Here is a 22,083-nt window from a genome sequence, read left to right as displayed (position 1 = left end):
GAATTTCTGACTGCAGCTTTTTTTATTTTTCTTTCCTGTATTCATTCGCACTTCAAAAGAAGCTCTCGCATAGCTGGGTCAGTTTAACTGAAAGTCAGGGTCTAGATTAATGTACGAGCAGGACTAAATTAAAATACAGGAGGCAGTGGTGTGCAATTCTCTTTTCTGCAGATGGGTTAAAGCATCGCCTCTTTGGCTGGCTCAAGGCATCACCTCTTCGGCTGGCTCTCAACATACACTCAGTTACGTGTGTGCACGTGGGGTATTGTATGGATTACAGGTGAATATGAACATATAGAGGAACAGGGGCTGTTTTTCTTGGTGGATGGGTAAGGAAGTGCATTTTCAGACTTACAGGAATGTGAATAAAGATGAGAGCTCTTTAGGACATCTGCAGTCCTAGCCCTCCTCCCAAATTAGCCCTGCTCAGGCATGAGGACCAACCACTGGGACACTGGCTGGATGCACTCCGTGCTTCCCAGTGCCCCTTTGCAGCGCACTGGAGACACATCCCAGCTGCAGAGCAGATGGCAAGCAACCCACTGCTGAGGCTGAGCCCCGGCCGGCACGTGGGGCAGGGCACAGGGGGCTCGGCCCCACACGCCCCCCAGTACAGCCCGTGGGCTACGCTCCCCAGCCTTCGGGAGACAAAGGCATGCTACAGCCTTTCATTCGGAGCTCACGCTGACTCAGATCTGAAGTTTCAAATTATTAATTTTGAGATTAATCAGGTCAGTAGAATTTGCATTTAGGGTTTTTTGATCCCACCAACACCCCACAAAGAAATCCCCAGGGAGAGCTGCAAGATTTTGGCTGCGGGCCAGTTGCACAGCACCCTGTTTGTCTCTCGGGCTCTTTCCTCATTTGCACCTCGTAGGTCCCCCGTGTCCTTTTGGGGACCGTGGGCTCAGGAGCCTCCCTGGGGCAGGAAGGACCCAGCTCAGCACCTCCCTCATCTCCAGCTCCAGCTGTCTCAGGATGAAGAGGTTACAGCAACACGAATAAAACAGAGACAACACCTCACCTGCACTATTTCTAGCATTTCCCCACGGCTGATGTACCCGTTGCCGTCCAGGTCGTACATACTAAACGCCCACTTCAGCTTCTGTTCCAGCTTGCCCCGAGAGGTGACACTCAGGGCAATGATGAATTCCCTAAAGTCAATCGTCCCATCACCATTGGTGTCAAAGGTGCGGAAGACATGCTCCGCAAACTTCGACGCGTCGCCATAGGGGAAAAAATTTGCGTATATTTTTTTGAACTCTTCCACAGTCAAATGGCCCGTTGGGCAATCTTTTAGGAAGCCCTTGTACCACTCCTGCAGCTCGTGGTCTGTGAACTCAGTGTTCTCACGCAGGTCCTGGAGCACCTCGGGGCGCAGCTTGCTGTTCTGCTTCCCCATCCTTTTCTGGATTCGGGTTCAGCGGCTGCAAAGCAAGAGAGAATCCGCCTGAGCTCTGGCCCCACTCGGTGGAGAGGGGCCAGGTGCAGGCAGACCCTGCCCGGGGCAAGGGGGAGAGAGGAGAAAAAGGATGCTGTAAATCACTGCGAAAATATCTCATTTCATCTGGCCTCTTTTCCTTTCCCCTAGGCTTTCTCAGTTACTAGTATGCTGTGGAAGGACATGGGAAGGCAGTTTGGGAAGGCCTGTTTGGGAAATATTAACCCTTATTATCAATACTTATTATTTGGGAAATAATCCTCATTATTCTATTTCTCTGCTACAATCCTGCTCCTCCACAATACGGCTTGCAATGCACAGGTCTGAATCCCAACTCTTGACCCACCCCAATAGGCTGATCTGCTGCAATGATCAAGTGGGAAGGGACAGCAGTGGCGATGAAAAGTAAACTCCATCTATTCAAAAGTGAAAGTAAACAGGGGCGAAGCAAGGGTCAGGAAGGGCAGGTGGCTCCACGCCAGCTGTGTTCACATCGTCCAGATGCTCTTTGAAACCCCCTGGCTTTCCTCCCTCCTACTGCGACAGCAGCACCGGCACAAGGGACTTCATCCTTTCCAGCAGATCACAACCCTCTGCCTCCCCAGATAAGCAGAGAGAAGAGCTTTTGAAAGCAACATGTTTGGCAAAGCGACTCCTTCCAGGTTTATTGGGGTTTATGCTTTTATATAAGCTTATTCAGTAAGTTCAGTATTCCCCAATGTGAGCAAAAGGGCATTTCAATCTCAGGGTTTTATCAGGATTTCAGGAAGGGGCTGGGTTTGTCCTCTCTGTTGACAGTGCCTGTGATGCGTGGGTGGCTGAGGGGGTGAGACTGCCCAGCAACAGGAAAGCTCCTTCAACAAAATGAAAGATGATCAATCTGCACTTAGGAAACAACAGGAAAAAAAACCCAAAACATGATGTATTTTCAGCTTTTATCCCTTTCAGCCTTTCCCGGCTTTCCAGCAATACCAAACTGAGCTGCCAAGCAAGAGGTTGAGCTGCATCTCCTTACACAGACTTGAGAAGTTTATTCACAGTCTTTACACAAAGTCATATCCAAACCCCTGTGACTGGTCAAGCATAAATGACATTTCTCTGCCCATCCTGTTATGTCCCTGTTAGGCTCGCTCACAGCTGGTGCAGAAGGTGGGTTAGCAACAGGCCAACACCACACTGCTACACAGAAACTGCAAGAGCTGCAACAAAGCGTGCAGAGATGGGGAAAAATATAACAGGGGCTAAGCACTTCCCAGGGAGTAAAAATCCCAGGCATGCATAAGAACCTAAAAAAAAAAATGTTAAAGGTCAGCAAAAAATAAGTTGCTCTACAGCAGAGAGATTTTCAACAGCTGAATTTAAGCTCTTTTTATTTGTATTCCACTTAGTCTCTGTGTCGCCTCAGCAATGTAAAAAATCCACATCCTGCTCTGTGGCTTAATGCTCAGAGACAAAAACCAGCCAGCTGCTCATTAGTTCAATGCATTGGGCTTAACAGAAAACTGTGTTACCATTAGCACTTCTGTTTTCTAGAAAAGCTGCCAATATTTCGGCTCCAAAGCTTTATTTTTGTCCATTATATTGCAGAGTTTTCTCTGGGGCCCTGACATACCTCTGCTTGCTCACAACATGCAGGGATGCTACAGCTCCTGGTCCTTGCCAGCATCATCCCTATGAGAGCACTGGGCTGCCCTCCAGTTAAACCACTAACTCCCAGCTGCTCCTACTGCCTTTCCATCTTTCAATCTCCCCTGCTCCAGATATTCATCCTTGCAGTGCTGAGGGCATAAAACACAATATTCTACTGTGCTGCAGTCAATTTGCAGAAAACAGTGGCTTGGAGCAAATAATGGATTGAGTGTGGTCCTTTTTTTAAGAACAGAAATTGTAACACTGTGTTTCTGTCCTTGGGCGAGGGGGGTGCCTTCAGGTCCCATCCTTTGGTGAATCCCTTCACTTCATGATGCCCAGGTGCTTTGTAAGAGCTGCTGTCCTGGTCCAAAAGCAGTCCCTGTTTCACCAGCCATTATCCCAACTTCCCTGGAGAGGGGCAGGAGCAACAGCAGAGCCCGCTTACTCTAGGAGCTGGACTTTAAGTAGAAATAACCTCAGCTTTAATCACGCACACTGTTAAGGGACTGTAAAACTTCCAACTGGTAGCTAAAAGAGGTTTGAAAGGTTCAATGCCATTTCTCCCTATTCCTGTACATTTATTATTCCTGTTCTCTTAAAAATGGATGCCCCTAGACAACAGAGAGGTAAGATGTTATTTTCATTTATTAGATTTCACTACTTCTACCAGCAGTAAGATATATCCTGTTATTTGGACACATGTTCATTTAATATCAACTTCAAAAGCTTTGTATCAAGCAGTCTTTGCATTCAACAAATTACAGGTTATTTCCACCCCTCCGCGTCTTTTACATTGTTTTATATCAGAAAAGTAATGTGCAATGCTCTGAACACAACCCTTTTTGGTATATGAGCTTTCTGAAGGGCTTCATAATGTGTTCAACCCAAATGTAACCCTGCAGTTGTTGTAACCAATTTGTTACGAATAATTAAATAGCCAACATTAACATTAATTTATTAAAGCCCATCTGAAAAAACAGCTTCAATGTGAATTGTGTTGCAGGTAGCTCCTCCAAAATGAAAGGCCTAAATATCTCATTAATCATGACAGCAACCCCTGCTGCTGGCATCCAACTGACATTTCATTCAACTGATACAAAATGCTTTCATCAAATCACTTTCCAGAGGCTCAGTGGCTGATTTAGCCACAAGACCACTTGGAGGATGGCTGCTAATGGAAATCACAGGGAGTGGGGTCTGGGATGCTCAGGTCAGTCCTGTGATTAGAGCTGTGGGGTGTTTTTTTAACAAACCGGTACCAGCCAAATCACTCACTGCAGTGGGTGTAGAAGGCAAGGGAGGAGAGACATCCTTGCACGCAACGATGCTCCGGGCAGTCAGCAGAGACCTAACTCCAGCACAGCCTCCCTGTCTCTCATTTCCCATCATGCCAGGGAGAAATCCAGGGAAGAGATGCCACACAGACTGCAGAGAGCCCTGACTCTGCTTAGTTTGATGAGCAAAAGCCCTCAGAGCATCTTGCACTACCATGGCAGTGACAAAAAATAATCCCAGGAATGTCCTTGAGATGATCAGGCAAGGAAAAGCTTGGAAGTATAACTGCAGACCAATAGACTTCACAAGTATATCATTGCTCATGGAAGAGATGTTCAGTCATATAAGGCTCAAATCAGGGGAAATGATGATGCATTTTTGTTCCAGTTTCACACCAAAATTTTTGTTAAAATTATGCGGTGCTGCTGCCTGCTTGCAATAAGCTACATTCAGCCAGGCTAGAAACCAAGATGCCACACAACTCCTATCTGAATATACCTTCTGTCCTTCTAGGGTCACCAAAAATAAGCAATAACCTTATAACAAAAGCCTAGCAATGAGAAAAAAGGTCTTCTACTGAGGCCAAGATGCACACCAGGTATGCAGCACTATGGTGAGTAACCATAGCTAAACTCAGAAACAGCCGAAGCAGCAATTCTGTGTTTTTACCAATAGATGGACTGATTGTCAGCATTCACACACTAAAGTATTTGAAATACTTGTAACAAAGCTCAGTGCATCCTACTTTTACATGAACTCTCTGTCAACCACTTGTTACTGTGGGTAGTAGTGTTCTCTGAGCAGATAACCCAGAAAGCCAGAGACCAATTTGGCTGTTTCGCTGCAAACCTTCTGAAGGCAAAAACCCCTTGAACTCCTGGTGGGATCCTCTTAGTGGATCAGTTGTGGCTGAAAAAGGAGGAATGACTCCTTAGAGATGTACTTCCTTGTGCAAACCCCCTTAGATACTGATTTAGTGTTAAAAAGAGAAAAATTGATGAAATGCCTGTCTGTATGACAGAGAAAGACAGTACGCAGAGAAACAGAATAAATACTCTTTATATTATCTGAGCTATCTGATTTGCAGGGGAAAATCTAGACCATTTATCTTGCAGTGTTCACTTATAAAACAGAACAAGTGTGGCAGATCTGTTATGGTCCTGAAGCTGTAGCACAGTGCCTCTGGGACTGCAGGAGTTCAAAGCAAATGAACAGCATAAGCAGCAAATACTGCTCTAAGTTAGTCTGAAATGCAAGAACCATTCCCACAGGGGTGGAAGATTTTTTTTATTAAAACAGCTAAAAAAGCATCAGATCTGTCACCGATGCCTTGTGCCTTGGGGTGCAGAAGAAGAGACGAAAGGATTTTGCCCATAGGGGCCTTTTGAGCCTCATGTTAAGAAAGGCTTTACTTGGAAATACTATTTTACAGTGATGGTGGTCAAACACTGGCATAGGTTGCCCTCAGAAAGTGTGAAGTCTTCATCCTTGGAGATACTGAAAACCCCACTGGACACGGTCCTGGGCAATCTGCTCTGGGTGACTCTGTTGAGCAAGGCAGTGGAATGGACAATTTCAAGAGGTCCCCGTCAACCTCAACCATTCTGTGAAATAGCCTTAATATCCTTTTCCCTACAGCCAGGTGCAGACGGGAGCCATGAGGAGATCTTGGTCCCCTGGGGCAATTCAGCAATCACGGTGCCTTGTTCTGAGGCTCTATTTTTAAAAGTTTGATCCTTGCATTAAAAAAGAAAAAAAAAAAAAAAAAAAAAAACACAAACAAAACCAAACCAAACACAGAACACCACAGGTAGTCCAAATAAAAGCCTCAGTCACTAAAGATCTGTGCTGCCACACTTCAGGAACACACCCTCAGGGGAAAAATGTTTTGGGCTCTTGTAGCACCAGTGCTCCACCAACTTGGTCAATGCACAGATGTATTTAAGAAGACTCCAGCTCCTGTGGGCCAAGCTGCAAGATGGAGATGAGTTCTCAGACACCACAGCTAACAACAAATGTCTAATGTTAAGAAATTACATTCTCTGGACCATGCTTTGCCCAGGGCCAGTCAACGGATCTGATATGAACTGGGAAGGGGAAATGTGCAATTACATGGGACTAGGGCAGATAATTAACTCTGGAGTAAAGAGCAGATTTTGTTACATGTTTTAATGCCAGTATCCTAAGCAACTAGCATTGCAATAGAGAAGGCACAGGATATACAAATACGTTGCTATAGATGTCTGGTCCTGCCTGGTAAACTCACGTGAACTTCTTTCCTGCCCTGTGGCAAAAGCGGCGCTGACACTCACATACCAGCTACTGCAGCACCTGCTAAGTCTTCCCAAGCTGTAGACTCAAGGCCAGAAGTATCACCTTTTGATAAAGTTTGAAGTGCAACAAGGAATATCTGCACCACTTGAAAAGCCAATAATAGGAGCAGCGAGATGAAAGAGAAACCTCAATCGATAATGCCTCGAAAAATTCAAACCCTGCAGAAATGCTGCAGGGTTTGAGATGTGAAAGGCTGGCGTCAAGAGGAGCTGAAGCTTCTTCCTCTGCTGCCTTTGTGGAAACAGAAAGAGAAACGAAACCTGACAAGCAAAGAACAGACCAAGCGAAGAACAGACCATACTAAATAAATAAATGGGTTTCTTAAATTTTTCACTTTCAATGACTAATCATGCTTTTATTTTAACAAGTAACATTGCTTACATGCAACTTATCTTCACATCAAATCTTTTTCAGAAGCTTATTAAAAAAAAGTAGGGGAAGGGGAAGGACCACCCCATGTATCACCCACATACTCAGTTCCAGAAAACTTAGTAACAATTCAGGTACGTACATTGAATATCCTTCCAAAAGGCGTAGTGAATTCGCAACAGACCTTGAGCCACCCTACTTTGTAACTTTATCCATAAACATGTACCCGGGAACTGCGTGGTCTTGAAAACCTGATTCCAAGTCTGGGATGAAAACCCATTATAGATATCCACCTACCCCCAGCTTGCCAAAGAAAGATAAAATTACAAACACTCCAATCCTACAGACAGCTATGTGAGAGGAGTATTTCCAGGCTGGCACATTAATTTCATGGAGTCAACTGCAAGGCCTGAAACCTAAGAAATTCACTTACAGGTCTCTGGGTTGCTCCTGTCTATTGAAGTCACTTTACTCAGGGTTATATTCCTGATTTAAAGGGAAAAATCAATTAGTCTCTGACATTAAGCACCAATGCATTAACTTGAGAACCATTTTACATTCAAACCGTTGGTATGAGGTGCAGAGGCACTTGCCGGCGATAGCGGCAGTACCTTCCCAGCCGCTGCAGTCATCGCAATGAGGCGGGGTACGCTGGTACGCGCTGCGCCGGCCGACACTGACCCCCATCACCAGGAGGTGAGAGTTGGCCATCGAGGGCACGGTTACAAATTCACTGCAGAGAAACAAAAGAACCACCAAACACTCCCAAACATTCATGAATTGCTGCTAATGAGGAAAAAACACGACCTGTGTTGGGACCAGAAGAGTGGCGGTTCCTCAGGGAGCTCTCCATAATATTCTCCAGCTCAGGGAGGAGACCTTATTACTGTAAAGGGAAAATATTCCCAATATAATAAGAAAAGTGCAGAAATATTTTGAGTAAATTAGGAAATTGGCTTAATTTGTGTGGGAGCAGATTGGGCAGCAATACAGCTTGTGATTGCAGACAGGAAACGAAAATCATGAGTGGATTTTCCTCGTCTCCTGCTTTTGCCCTTTCCTTATTTTTTAAAAAACAAAACAAAACAAAACAAGGGAGAAGCAGCCAGCCCTATTTTGTCTTCAGACGCTGTGCAAAGTTGGCAAGGCTTAAAAAAAAAAAAAAATTACAGCTTGTTTACACAATATTACAGAGCAAGGAAAACATGTCAGCACAATGTCTTAGTGCACAAGGTCTTTCTTCTGAGAAGGCTGGGTTGCATGAGGAAAAACCCACATGATGTTCACTGAACACACTATTGTGATAGATAATTTTAAATAAGGCTCTGTGAGTGCAGGACTACAGGATAGGGGAAGGCACCCGATGTGAACAGGGAAATCAGAGAGAACATTGCAACCTTTTAGAAAAAGGGAAGAAAAGTGACAAAAATCAGCACAGGGAATTATCTTTTTAATATAATTAAAATCATAGAATTAGCAAAGTTGGACTGTTTTGTCACTGATTTTAAGTTTCAGACAATGCATTTATTTAACTGATGAAGGTAAATCAGAGACTAATTCTCTACAGAATAATCACAGTCCTGGGAGGAAGGAAGCTGGATTAAATTTCAGAAGAATTAGACAAAATATGGCAGTACCAAGAGGCAGCCAAGAGCACCTGAGCAAACCCCGTAGCATCAGAGCCATTCACTTGAAGATGGAGAGTTTGGGAACAGTGGCACATGCTAAAGAGACAGTGACAGATGATAATCAGCCCTCAGAGGCTGGTCTGCAAGACCATCCTCACTGCTAACGAAGCTGACATCCTTCCCTTCCCCGGCTGCAGGTACTGTGCTGAGATACGGGGGCTGGTAGAACCAAGGGGACTTCAGGGTAGCTAATAAGAGAAGAGAGTTGGGTTTGTTTTCAAAGAGAGGAAAGAATTTTTTTTTTTTCTTTTTTTTTAAAAAGCATTATTTAGCAGAGGGATGCTTAGAAAAAAGATGCTCAGAAATGTGGTTTGGGAGATACACCAACTAGCTACCTTAACAAAAATTCAACCAACATTTATTTAGATGCTTAATTAAAGATACTGAAACACTGTGGGGAAAAAAAACAACCAAAAGAGAAAGACTGTTTGTCACTAACATTTTCATCCACCAAATACACAGATCTTGCTAACAATTTATACTACTTCCCAATGCTTTGTCCCAAAAATCTCAGTTCTAATATAAATGCATCTGTTTATTTTATTAATCTAGCTTTCTAAATGTGGTGGTTTTGTTTTTGTTTTTGTTTTGGGTTTTTTTTTTTTGTTAATGCAGATCATCACTTTAAAATAGCACAAAAGCCACTAGTTAACTTTCTTGTAAAAATGCATGCCACTAAACCAAAATTATTCTCTTTCCCCTTCAGTGGCAACCACTAATAACAGTAGTCTAATGGCTTAACACCTTTATTTTCCTGTTTGTTGAATGAAAAAAACACTGAAGTTAAAAATCTAAAAGCAAACCTAGAGTCTGACTTTTTTTTTCTTGCAGAGGTGTAAATAAAAACTCTTAAAAACCTACAGAACAGCATCCCACCCATAAGGAAGGAATCTGGTTCTGCTGGATGCAGCAATTCAGGCAGCAGCAGATCAAATCTTCTGCTGGTAGGAATCAGCCCAAGCTCTACGCTAGCTGAGGAAATTACTCAAGCCTTGGTGCAGGTGACTGCACCAGCCTCACAGGGGCTTTTTAAAAATTTATTTTTAAAATCAAGAGCCAAAAGTGCAGAGACTACATCACGTGCAGGAAAGCCATATCCCCAGCACACATCTTGAGCAAGAGCATCACATGAGGACCATGATGCGAGGTTTGTGCTCAGGTTAGTACCAGGGCAACCACAAGCCTTCGTGTCTTGAGAAGACGATGCCAAACGCCTTGTACTGAATTACAGCAAAATCTATGCTGGGATGCGGACACCCATCTGGGGTAACGTCCTGTTGTCCTGCTGGGAGAGCAAGGTCTGCCCATGCTGAAGCACACCCAGACTGGTGGCTCCCCCCAGATGACATGTGTGAGGGCACACGTGGGTGTTTGCCCAAGGCAGTGCCTCGGTGGTGTGGACTCCAGATCCGACGGTTGCAGGGGTGAGCAGGGTGTTGGGGCTCCTCTTAGGTGAATCCTGAACACAAAGTGCCATTTTCTATATCCGTTGCAGAGACAAGAAGGACATCCTTGCTTGAGCAGCAGTGATATGACAGACCATCTCTCCGGCCATGCATGACAATCCGTAATACAAGTAAGACCCCCTCTCACCTCTTACTTCAGTTCCCACCATTAAAAATGGGAGATCTCCAGAAAACAGGAGACATGATATTATTTTGTGACTAGTTCCTAGAAAATCAGTACAAGAATGGGCAATACCGCTTTGCTGAGCTGTCAGGAACTGTGCTTGCTGGACTCTCCCAGCAGCTGAGTCCAATGCCAGAAGAGGCTGATGCAGCAGCACGGCAGAACACCTCCAGTCCCAGCCCACGCACTAAGTAGATGCAACTTTCATTAATCCTTAACACTCGACAGTATGATTTGCTTTTAAATGCATTCACTATAAATTATGCAGAAGAGCAATATGACTGTCTCAGAGAAAGTGAGTGCTCCATATCAGAGGAGACAGCTGAAGACCCCCTGACCCAGACACACGATGACATTTTTAGGGGCACCAAAAACAGCCCTATGAAAATCCTTTCTCTCCTCTGGCATTTCTGTGCAGCATTCAATATTCGAATGCAAATCACCTGAGAAGCAAACCATGCAATCCGCACTCAAGACATCACTTTTTTCATTAACCTCCACCACAGGGCTCCATCCTCAGCAATATCCACACCAAATGTGGTTTTCTGAGAGCTGTGGGTGAGGGCTGCCTGGAGCTGAGTCTCTGTCAGCAGTCTGGGTAAGACAGCAAATGGAAAATCAAATCACACTGAATTTTATATCTAAGTGATGCCAGTAGTGGCCAAATGGGTGTCTTTTCCTCCCTAACTGGGTACGGTAACAGGAAGGAGATGTGATGGCTTTGAAGCATGAAGCACCCCAACAGGTGTGGGATGAGACCTCCACCTAAGACCACACATGGGGGACATGCTGTCCCACCGCCCCGGTGCTGCATCGGTGAAGGTCTCAACTGGAAAAACAGGAAATTAATGTCTTCTCCCAACAGTGATGTCGAAGGTAGACATTCATGGGGGAGAAAGGGGATGAGGGAGAAAACCTGCTCCTGACACCACCTTAAGGTCTCTCTTTCAGATGGCACTATCTTCATGAACTTTGTTTAGCAAAGGCCAAAAAAAAAATCACGTAATCAGTAAGGTTTTAACATATCAGGCCATGGACAGAAAAACTCTTCTGGGTCTAACCATGCCAGGATACTGACCTCAGCCACTTTTTGATCTTTTCATTTATTACTCTGGTCTCTGAAAAGACTCTAAGCTATACCTGATATCAACTACTAGTCAGCTCCACTTCCAAGTGGGCTACAGAAAATCCTACTAAACCTAACACTTCCACCAACTTCTGCATCTTTTGCAAACCAAGATCCACGCTACCCACTAGGCTGTCATCATTTTTTTTAATCTCCCTTCCCCAAGGATGACATATCTAATTTCCTGGAAATTTTCAACAACTTTTCTGCACAAGGAGAAGGTATCCTGTGCGAGAAACCATGTCAACAAGACCTTTCCGTAAGTGCAACATTTGCGTAATGTCACCACAATAATTTATCATTTATTTTTTCCTCCTGAGAGGAACAGGAAAAAAGTGTTTAAAGGACACAGCAGTGGTTAAAAGGAGGGCTACACTTGTGGAGGATGATGCACTAATAGAAAGTTTCTGAAGTGATGCCTTCTCCTGGGGTGTGCAGACATTGTCTTTCAGCACATAACAGCGAGGTCGTTTCCCTTCACCTTGAAGCCTGCTAACAGCTTTTTGTTGGCAGTATGTGTGTTGAAGAGGGAAGGCCAGCGAACTTACCACCTTCAGGGTCAGGGGAGTCAGCTCCAAAACTGATGTAGATGTTTGGAGTCACAATGGCATCAGGGAAGAGGTGAAGCTTTAACTTCTCAGCTGAAGGCAGTCCAGACCACGGCACCAGGCTGATGCTTTGCCCTGGCTGAAACTCTCACTTAGTCTCTTCTCTCTCCCCTCTGCAAATGCAGGCACGATTTTGCTGCTGGACTTTCCTGAGATATACCCAGCACATCAGAAATAGTCCCATATTTCCCCTCCATGCTCCAAAGAGAACAGGCAGTACCTTAACAGTATTTCAGGCCCCCTTAATGTTTTTTAGCTTCTTGACCTTCTATCACAGAGATCACGACTTGTCAGACTTACTTTGAGACCTCCCTTAAGTTTCACAACTTAAATTCAGCAGCAAGCATCAATCAGGCTCCCAAAGGAAGGTCGACCCCCCATGTTTCCTCCCTGCAACACTAAGATTTCCCACTGCAGAAGGGGTGGTAGGGCAGGACAAACAGATGGGTATTTATATATCCCATAGCCTATCCCAGGACGGTGCTCTTTGGCATTTTGGTGCTGAAACCTTCTGTTTTGGAAAAGGAGAGAAGCCGCAGCAGAGGATGACCCTGCTGAACAACAGCACATCGCCCCAGCATGCTGGGTTTTGGAGTGACTCCAAGCAGGGTGGGACTGTAAGGAAGCAGACAAAAGCTTTGGATAGGGATCTACAGGGAGGAAGCACTTCCTACTTCCTATCCTCCACAGAAAGGACGAGGGCTTTAAATAACCCTCCTCCTAAACCCTGCTGAAGACCAAAAGGGTTGCCACTGGAAGAAAGTCCTATTTCTCTTGCAGCTGGCTGAAGGCTGCCGGGGGTCTCCCATGGGATGTGGCCACCCTGCTGTGGGTCCCACCACATTGGTGGGAAGGTGAAGGGTGGGCTGCCCACAGCCCCATTGTGACTGGCACCATCCAGATAAAAAAAGCCTGTGGAAAGCCCAGGACAGGGTTCTCAGCTCCCCCACTAAAGATGCAGAGCCAGACTTGACCCCCATGACCTTTGCTGAAAAAGGAAAATCAAGAAGCTACATTTACGCTTTGCAATGCCATCTCAACATCATGTTGCTTCTCAGCCCCATTTACTTTTTAGCCCTTTCTCATATGGCCTATAGAGCTGCAGCAGATCCTTTATTCTGCTCCATCCATCTCTCCTCGCTCCTTCCCTCCCTCCCCACCCCTGCAGCCACACCAGACCTTCCCCCCTTGCCTCCCTCCTGCCTCTCGCATGGTCCCACATGCAGACCATGGACACTGAAGCCAGGACAACCTGTAGGTTGGGTAACAGTACTGATAAGCAGGTAACTGGCATTGACAAAAAACCCCTACTCCTAATGAATACTAATGGAATATTTACTTTGCTTGGATGTAACAGAATCAGACCCTAAATACAGTAGTACATATTTGCAGACTAACCAGCTCTTTCCTCTATACAGTACTGCATCAGTTATATGTCTATTTTAATGTACATATTCAGTTGTCACACCTCTCACCTGCCCTGTTCTCTGCCCTGAGCACTGGCTCACGAGAGGAAGCCTGTTTGTCATTTTTCAACCCATCCTTTGGGTGCTGGAGAACCCAATGCCTATTAACTCAATAGAAGAAGACTTGTGCAGTGCCAAAGTTGCTTAAATCTACATCTCAGATATTTTCAATGGGCTGGAAGATTGAATTACAGAAAATAGGGGAGAGAAGGAGGGAAACCACAGGTTTGGAAAACGTCAGGCTAGACAGATTAAGAACCAATGTGAAAAACATATACTCCATATTATAATCTCAAAACAAAAATAAAGATATAGGCATGTCAGAATAAAGAGAGTTGTGCACACATTTCTGCTATGGTCTCTGGTAAGAAATGGCATTGCTTTGAAATGGGATTGAATAAAAAAACTTCACCTTCCTGGAGGAAAAATTTAGTTCATGAATGGCTTTGCACAAAGCAATTACCCACCAGTTTGCAATAGACGTTTGTGGTTTTGACCTGCCGAGATAGCCATCGAAACTGTGCTTGGTCCAAAACTGGGAAAGATAAAGTTATCAGCTCCTCCCCGGTCTTACAAGGGAGTGAAAGAGTCAAAACTGTTTTTCATGGCAATTATCTGCCAGGTTCTGGTCTCACTGGACAACAAAATGAGCTCAGTAAAGGTAGTGTTGTTATAAAACTCCTGGGTTATCTCTACTAATTCATATTATGGCAATACAGTGAGCACTCAGCTGAGAAGGCAGCTTTGTTGAGCTGAAATTAGACAAACTGTAGTGATAAACAGCCTGTGGTGACACTGAATTCACAGCCAGGGGTGAGAAGAAACAGCCGAGTGCCAGCCCTGGAGAGGCAGCATATCCACGCTGGGCATGCTCTGAAGCAAAGATGCTGAGTGCCACCATTCCAGTAAATTCAGTTTGGCTATTAGAGGTTATTTCTCTTTTTCTTGTTGCTTTCAAGCTGTCTCGGTGTCCTATAAGCTTCTGTTACTCAGCTTTGTCCTAATGGCTTCTGTACAGAGCTGTGTCAGGGTGGATGTATCTCAATATACTTGCACTTTAATGCTGTCAATACTTATTATTTCCAATGTTTCTAAAGATGAGCTACTCCTCTTGGAAATACCATCTTCCAGCCATAATATGGCAGATGTAGCATCACTCACTGACTTTCTTCCTGAGCTTCACCCCAAAAGCCAGCCAGGCTTTGCTCCCACCACCCCAGTCATGGGCCTCATTCCTCTACCAGCTCAAAATCATCTTCTAACTTCCAGACCAAATGTATTGAGTGCTGGTGACCACATTTGCTCTGGTCTCAACCCTATCTTCTCTAGAACTTCCCCTCTGCTACACACACGGATAAAGAGCCATCACTTCCACATCAGCCTTGGCTTTCCTGGCTTAACTAACCAGGCTCTTCTTGCTCCCTCTCAGAAACACATTCTCCTTTCCCCGTGACACAGAAATCCTCCTCTGCAGTTAGTGCAATGACAGCCTCCCCACTCCTGGACACCAGGACCGTACGCACTATCTCGGACAAGGTCTTGCCTCAACACCGAGTCTCCTTATCTGCACTGGGAACTCATCCAAGAAGGGGATTTGTCTTTTCAACTTAGTGCCTTGGATCAATCTGTGTTCAGCTCTGCCCAGGCTCTTATCTGCACTTCCAGATGAACAGCTTCTCCCCTGTTCAGAGACGGACTCCCCCTGCATTTCATGCCTTTTTCATGATTGCCATCCCTCAGGGTTACCCAACTCTCTCAGAACCATGTCCTGATCTTCTTTCACATTCATGACAAATGGCAGTGTCGTGGCATCAGATGCACTCCCAAATGTGGAGCTTCAAAACCCATCTGCTGAGAAGGTCTAATGGAAGAGATGTGAAGCTCAGTGGAAAAACAATGTTAAGAAATAAGTGATCCAACACATTTCTGGAACATCTCCACATGTAAAACCTAGTGGCACAAGTCACGCGAGGATTTTCCAGTCTCTTCTCCAGTTGTGTCAGATGACCGAGGAGGACCACTTCTACTGCTCATCCAGTGCGAGAACAGGGAATAACGGCATATTTGTTTTATAAACAAAACAGCAGACTTGTACAAAACCAACCAACCAAATCTAACCACAGCCTTACCTAGGGGAGACCGCAATCACTCTCTATTTGTTATTCAATAGAATCTGTGTACTAGAAAACATTTTCAGCAAGTGCAGCTCTCACACAAATATATTTCTATTTTATCCAAAATAAAGGGCTTTTTCCTTCTAAAGGGGAACATTCAGATCTGCCACATTAGAGGAATAGCTGTAACAAACAGAAAAGCCATTAGGCAGTTTACCCTGAAAATAAAATTTAAAAATTCCGCTTTATTAGTGCAGTGAAAAAGGTGACTGAAAATACCCCTGACTGCTACGAGCAGGTTACAGCCGCCTTAGAGCATGAGGAGCCTCAGGATCTGCCATAGGGGCAGGGGAAGCAGTTCAGCAGACACGTGTTCATGCATGCTTACAGACACACAGTGCTTACAGTCAATGAGATATTTGACACTGAGAAACTCCCTCCCCTGCTTTTTTTTTTTTTTTTTTCACATCAAGAGAAGCATGCCCTTTGGTGCTTTACCCCCTGGGTGGGACCATGGTGATCTGGCACAACCCCTCCTCTAGCTCCAAGCAGCGCTCGCACCAGGGAAACACAGCAGGACCCTCTGCAAACCAGAAAGGCGCCGTGGATTGGGTCACCATGCAAGCAAATGGATGGGGAGAAACCATGCAAAAACGCCACAAGTTTGCCAAAACTTTGGGCTAACAGCATTTGGATGTAGGCTGGGGCAGGCAGGTAGCTTTGGCCAGGCACAAGCCTGCTCAGCCAGGCGCTCACTCTGATAGCCCATTGCTGCCAACGTGGAGTCATGAAAACGCTTGAAACCCCTACATGTCTTGGCATGCCACTGAATGAAATTTGTGTATGCATAAATACCCCAGATCGACTTTTCCTATAAAAAGTAACTGTTTCTTGAATGAAGCTGCTCTTTCTGGCAGGAGGCGAGCTGCAGCAGCACATTTCTCCAGGCTGCACCACGAAGCCGTGGGGGCTGCCAGGGGCACCAAAGGCTGAGCTTACAGAGCTCCTCAACAACGGGGAACCACTCTTTACCCACAAATAACCCCATTAAAACACGTTCAATATCTCGATGCTGCTGTCGCTGCCAGCATTTCCAAGTGTGCAGCTTTCCTGGAGAAAACCATGGCATGCACACGCTCCAGCCCACACTACATTTAACATGAGTAGTCTGGTTTCACGCATCCGTACAAGCAGTGGGAGCTACTGTTTCTTTGCTAAGAGCACATCTTAGGCTGCTACACGTTAAAGTTAACCAGCAGTGGAGCCCACTGCTCTGGCTCTGCGAGGGGGCCACCCCAGCCCAAAAGAAGGATGCTGGAGGGCTCCCACTGTGATGCAGAGAAGTGGCAGCTGAGATCTGGTGCCAGGCACCATGCACTGGGCTAAAAAAAGCCTGTCACTGTGCCAAGAAGCAGATAATTTAAGTAGAAAGGCAGCTGATGGGACTTCCCTGCTTTGCCAAGCAGACAGCTGGAGAAACACATCTTGCAGCAGCAAACATCACCCTGCATTGACAAAGTGGAGGGTCCTTTCAAATCAGTCCTGGGCAGGTCCAAGGACAGGGGCTGGAATAAAGAGGAGCTGCTTGATATATGGCGACACTTGGCAAGCCTAAAAAAAAAAAAATCTGCTATCTCTCCTTCAAAAGGTTACAGACCTTTTTTCTACCGTTGCCTCCCAGCCCATAAAATATCATTAAATTTATCCTGACTGAAAATATTAGATGCCTCACGTCTTAAACTTGAAGAACATTTTTTTCCACTCAGACACAGGAATTTTGCTTACCTTCATCAAGCAGCAGTGCCAACAGTTGTTCAAGTACAGTATAAATATCAGCCTTTGCCAGTAAACAAATGGAGATTTTGGCACCAGCTCTCACAGGAATAGTCACAGAAACACAGAATGGTTTGGGTTGGAAGACACCTATAAAGATCATCAGTCCAACCCCCCTACCATGGGCAAGGACACTTTCCATCAGCCCAGGTTGCTCAAAGCCCCGTCCAACCTGGCCTTGAACCCTTCCAGGGAGGGGGCAGCCACAGCTTCTCTGGGCAACCTGTGCCAGTACCTCACCAAATAAACAATTTATTCTTTATGTCCAGTCTAAACCTACCCTCTTTCAGTTTAAAACTGTCACCCCTTGTCATGTCTCTATAGGTCCTGAGAGAAATTCTTTCTCCACCTTTTTTATATGCCCTCTTTATGTATCAAAAGGCCACAGGAAGGTCTCCCCAAAGCCTTTTCTTCTGCAGGCTGAAAAACCCCAACTCTCTCAGCCTTTCTACTTAAAGGAGGTGCTCCATCCCCCTCATCACTTTTGTGGCCTCCTCTGGACCCTCTCCAACAGATCCATGTCTCTCTTGTACTGCAGACCCCAGAGCTGGAGACAAGACTCCAGCTGGGGTCTCACAAGAGCAGAGTAGAGGGGCAGAATCCCCTCCCTCGACCTGCTGGTCACACTTCTCTTGATGCAGCCCAGGATATGGTTTTCCTTCTGGGCTGCGAGCGTACATTGCCCATCCAATATTTTGTCCACCCACCAGTATACCCAAGTCCTTCTCGTTCCCTTCATCCCCCAGTCTGTACTGATACGGGGAGCTCCCTGACCCATGTGCAGGACATCGCACACAGTGTTGCTGAACTTCATGAGTTTCACATGGCCCCCTCCTCCAGCCTGTCAAGGGCCCTCTGGATGGCATCCCTTCCCTCACATGTATCAGCTGCAGCACTCAGCTCGGTGTCATCTGCAAACTGGCTGAGGGAGCACTCAATCCCACTGTCTATGGCATTAATAAGTTAAAATACACAGCAACACCTCACAGGAAGAAGCCCAGCTGGGGAATACCAGCATGGACTGAGCAATGCCACATGTGGGACTGAATAATGTATGCACAGATAAGATGGACCACAATTTCTAGACACTCTATTACCATGCTTTATTTATTTGTATTTAACAAACTAAAACTCTAAGTGCCAAACTGAAGACTCAGTGACAACTCATACTAAACAAATTAGCTATTCAGATCATTAAAACACTTGAGAACTGCTTTACTTCCTTCTGTTTATGCTCCACTATTCTCTATACTTCTCTCAGTCTGATAAAGCAATTAAAAAAAAAATCCATTCCACTTTCAGTTTCTGACCAAATAAAGCATCAAGCTACTGGGATTTTTTTTTTTTAATTAGAAATATTATTCTTCATATACTTTCAGTAAACAATCCCAGTGAGTTTAGGTATGGAACAGATCTGCAAAATTAAATAGGCAAGAATGTAAACTCAGTGTCTCTGCTTTGAAACACTCCCAGCCTCACCTAAGGAGCGACTTGGCTGGAAAGTTATTTATCAAAACAAAGAGGCCAAGTGATGCACGAGTGCCGAAGACACGGCAAGGAAAGCAGGGAGGGCAATGTCTAAGTCAGTTATGCAAGTGGGGAAGCACAGGGTGAAAGGATGAGCGGACTCTGTGGGATGCACAGCATACAGCCTCGGAAAGCTCATAAAGAGCTTTGGCAGGAGCCAGCCGCCCCGCTGGGGGTGGTGAAGCCAGGCTCCGGCACCACCGGCCGTGGGACCCCGCGCCCGGCACCCCGAGCAGTGGGGCAAAGCTCCTGGTGGTTTGCTGCCGAGCTTTGTGCTTGCCAGGCACATGCGTGGAGCCTGCGGGATGCTGGGGAAAATAACAAAAGGGCTTTGATGCTTTCTCTGCCATCTATTCCAGTTGTTAATGATGGTTTTGTGTTTTCTGTTGTTTTTTTTTTTTTTTTTTGTTGTTGTTGTTGTTGTTGTTGTTTTTGTTTTCTTGTTGTTTTTTTTTTTTCCCCCCTGGGTTTGCTGCTGAAGTGCCCACTGACAATGAGACTATTGAGCATTTACTACAGCATGAGATTAGTTTGGGTTTCAGTTTCTGCTGAGCCAGCTCATTTCCTTCCACATTCTTACAGGAACAGATGCTAAAATACAAACAGGCAGTCATCATCATAAAAGCAGAAAAAGGAAGATTCTCCGTATAACAGCAGTTAAAATTATTCTTTCTCATAGCTTTAGCCAGAACCACCCAATAATCTGTTCCTCCATCTAATTACATTACATTGAAGAGGCAAGGAACCATTATTTATTTTTTCTTTAATAACAAAAAACCCCACATACACACCTCAAAATATCAAAAACCCAATCAACCAACAACAAAACTGGTCAAACTGGCCAGATTAAAGGAAGTCTTCAGAGAAGCTAAATAGATAAATTACTTTTGTCCTCTCCCATCACACATAACTGTGGTGCTGCCTTCAGACACCGAATTCGACTGCTGCAGCAATTAGTCACAAAATTCAAAGCAAGTTGAAACCATCAGATATACCAAAGAGCATCCCTGCACTATAACCAGTTCTTCCTCCATGGAGGAAAACCAAGCGGATGAATAACCTGGAGTTAATAAAAAGCAGCTAGCAATCCCTGAGCCGTGACACCAGCAAGGACAAGGTGATGGCAGCCGTCATGCCACTACTCAAGTCAGTGCAGAAGCCTCACTTCCCCGGGTGCTTTGGTATCTAGCGGCCACAGCCCAGAGCATCCCCCATAGGGCCACACAGCAGAGACAGAGCCACCTGGGCTGGGACCTTCTTCAGGGAAAAAAAGGTGGAAAGAAAGAAACCCGGATTGTGATTCTCATCAGAGCCCTGTCCGCCACACCAGCCTTGTTTCTCTTTCTACCCACAATTACGCCCTTCACGATTACTTGTGCAAAACTACCTACAGTCTTACAGAAACTAAACTGCATCTGTCAACTTTATCCCTGCTCAGAAAAGCCCCAAGTAAAGCAAGATGCTTCCCCATGCTGCTCTGCTATTCAGATGTTTTGCCAGCTAGATGGGCAATCTGCAACCCCTCCAGGCACTTTTTAAAGTACCTTTTACATACAGATACAATATCCATCGTCCACTACTAATGATTTTAAAATGATGGATGCTTCTCATTGGCAGGCCCAGATGGACAACCTACTGGTTGGCAAGCCTGTACCTCCCCGGTACTGCTCTGCCAGGCCCCTGCTGAACCTCCAAGTGCCATCTCCTCTGAGCTGGGGAAAAATACATTAATACAGGTCAAAAAAAAGATCATGAAAGACTGAAGCCACTGATTCCCCCATCAGGCTGCTTCACTGATCCATGCAATTTTTTCCAGGCAGTTACTAAACCTCTAAGAACTAACAACCTGTGAAGTATAAATACTCAATGTAAATATACAGATGATATATATGTCAGTAGCACTAATGACAAGAAATCACTGATAAAACTTAGGAGGACTTTCAGAGAAATCCTTCCAAATCATCAGCTTGATTTGAGACAAGTGAGGTAGGTTCATGGGGTGAAATGGATTTAGCTCACACGGAGAAGAAAGTAAAGGTCCCTGCTGGCAGCTCAGGCCAGAACCAGTCTCTGTAATATTTTACTGATCACATGCCAGGGAGTTTCAATCCTGTCTGCAGAGAGCAGAGAAAACGATGCAACTTCCTATTGCCTTTGCCAGCATATTTGTAAACACTTTAGTATTATGAACATTTTAATCATCTGTGTATCCTCTGCATATCATTAGGTTTTCTAACAGGAAAACAAAACAAAACAAAACAAAACAAACAAAAACAAAACAACCAAAACTAGGGCAACGTGTTAGAAAATGTCATAGCGTCCTTACTGAAAAAAAGCAGCTCCCAGGGCAGCTCTCGATGAACACATCTGCCTTGTGGTTTCAGCTGGGCGCTGCCTTTCTCGCTTCCCGCCTGCAGCTCTCCCAGCCCGGGCCCAGCGCTGTGCTGCTCCCCCCGGCCTGGGGAGCAGATCCCTCCCGCCGCGCTTCGGTGCCGGTTACACCACTGCAACGCCACGCTGCAGCATCAGCGCAAGAGGCTGCCATTATGTTATAGATTTTCCACGGCCTCACCGTTGCGCTGCGTGCTCACCCGTTTCACCCAGAGCAGAGCAGCCGGACCTCTAAATCACTATGGACCCATAAACCACTCCCTGGGATTTAGGGTTTGAAGCCAGCTCCCTCATCGCCAAGACATACGCTCAGGCCGAACGGAGGACCTGCACGTTTTGCACCATGATGTATGTTCACGGGCGCAGAGGGACTTCATGCAGCCACCCCGCGCCGGGACAGACACACACAGGGTGCCTGCGTACAGCAGTGTGAGCCCCCCCCAGCAACCAGAGAAGGGCCGGCTGCGTCCCACCAGCCCTGCTCCCCTCCGGGTGCCTGCGGGGGTGCCGGCCACCCCCCACTTGCCCCCTCACCTTGCCCCTGCGGCCGCTCCGGGCTCAGGCGGGGGGTTCCCCGGGCCGGGCCGGCCGCCCCATCCCGCCGGCTGCTCCACCGCAGCCCCGCGCGAACCAGGAAGTGGAGGCGAACG

The 22,083-nt window shown here is 45.8% G+C and overlaps 1 protein-coding gene across 4 annotated transcripts in view; it reads right to left on the bottom strand.

Moving 5' to 3' along the window:
* Window positions 1-22,083, bottom strand: part of HPCAL1 (hippocalcin like 1) — an 82,877-nt gene that overhangs the window by 4,457 nt on the left and 56,337 nt on the right. For all 4 annotated transcript variants that reach the window (XM_033009963.2, XM_042803440.1, XM_042803438.1 and 1 more), the window contains one exon: window positions 1,025-1,427. In XM_033009963.2, coding sequence (XP_032865854.1) covers window positions 1,025-1,402 — 378 coding nt within the window. In that variant the 5' untranslated portion in view covers window positions 1,403-1,427. The remainder of the gene's footprint in view (window positions 1-1,024; window positions 1,428-22,083) is intronic.

The sequence above is a fragment of the Tyto alba genome, unplaced genomic scaffold, assembly GCF_018691265.1.
Source record: "Tyto alba isolate M040663 unplaced genomic scaffold, T.alba_DEE_v4.0 Super-Scaffold_40, whole genome shotgun sequence".
Classification (NCBI taxonomy): domain Eukaryota; kingdom Metazoa; phylum Chordata; class Aves; order Strigiformes; family Tytonidae; genus Tyto; species Tyto alba.
This window is presented reverse-complemented; position numbering and strand designations above follow the sequence as displayed.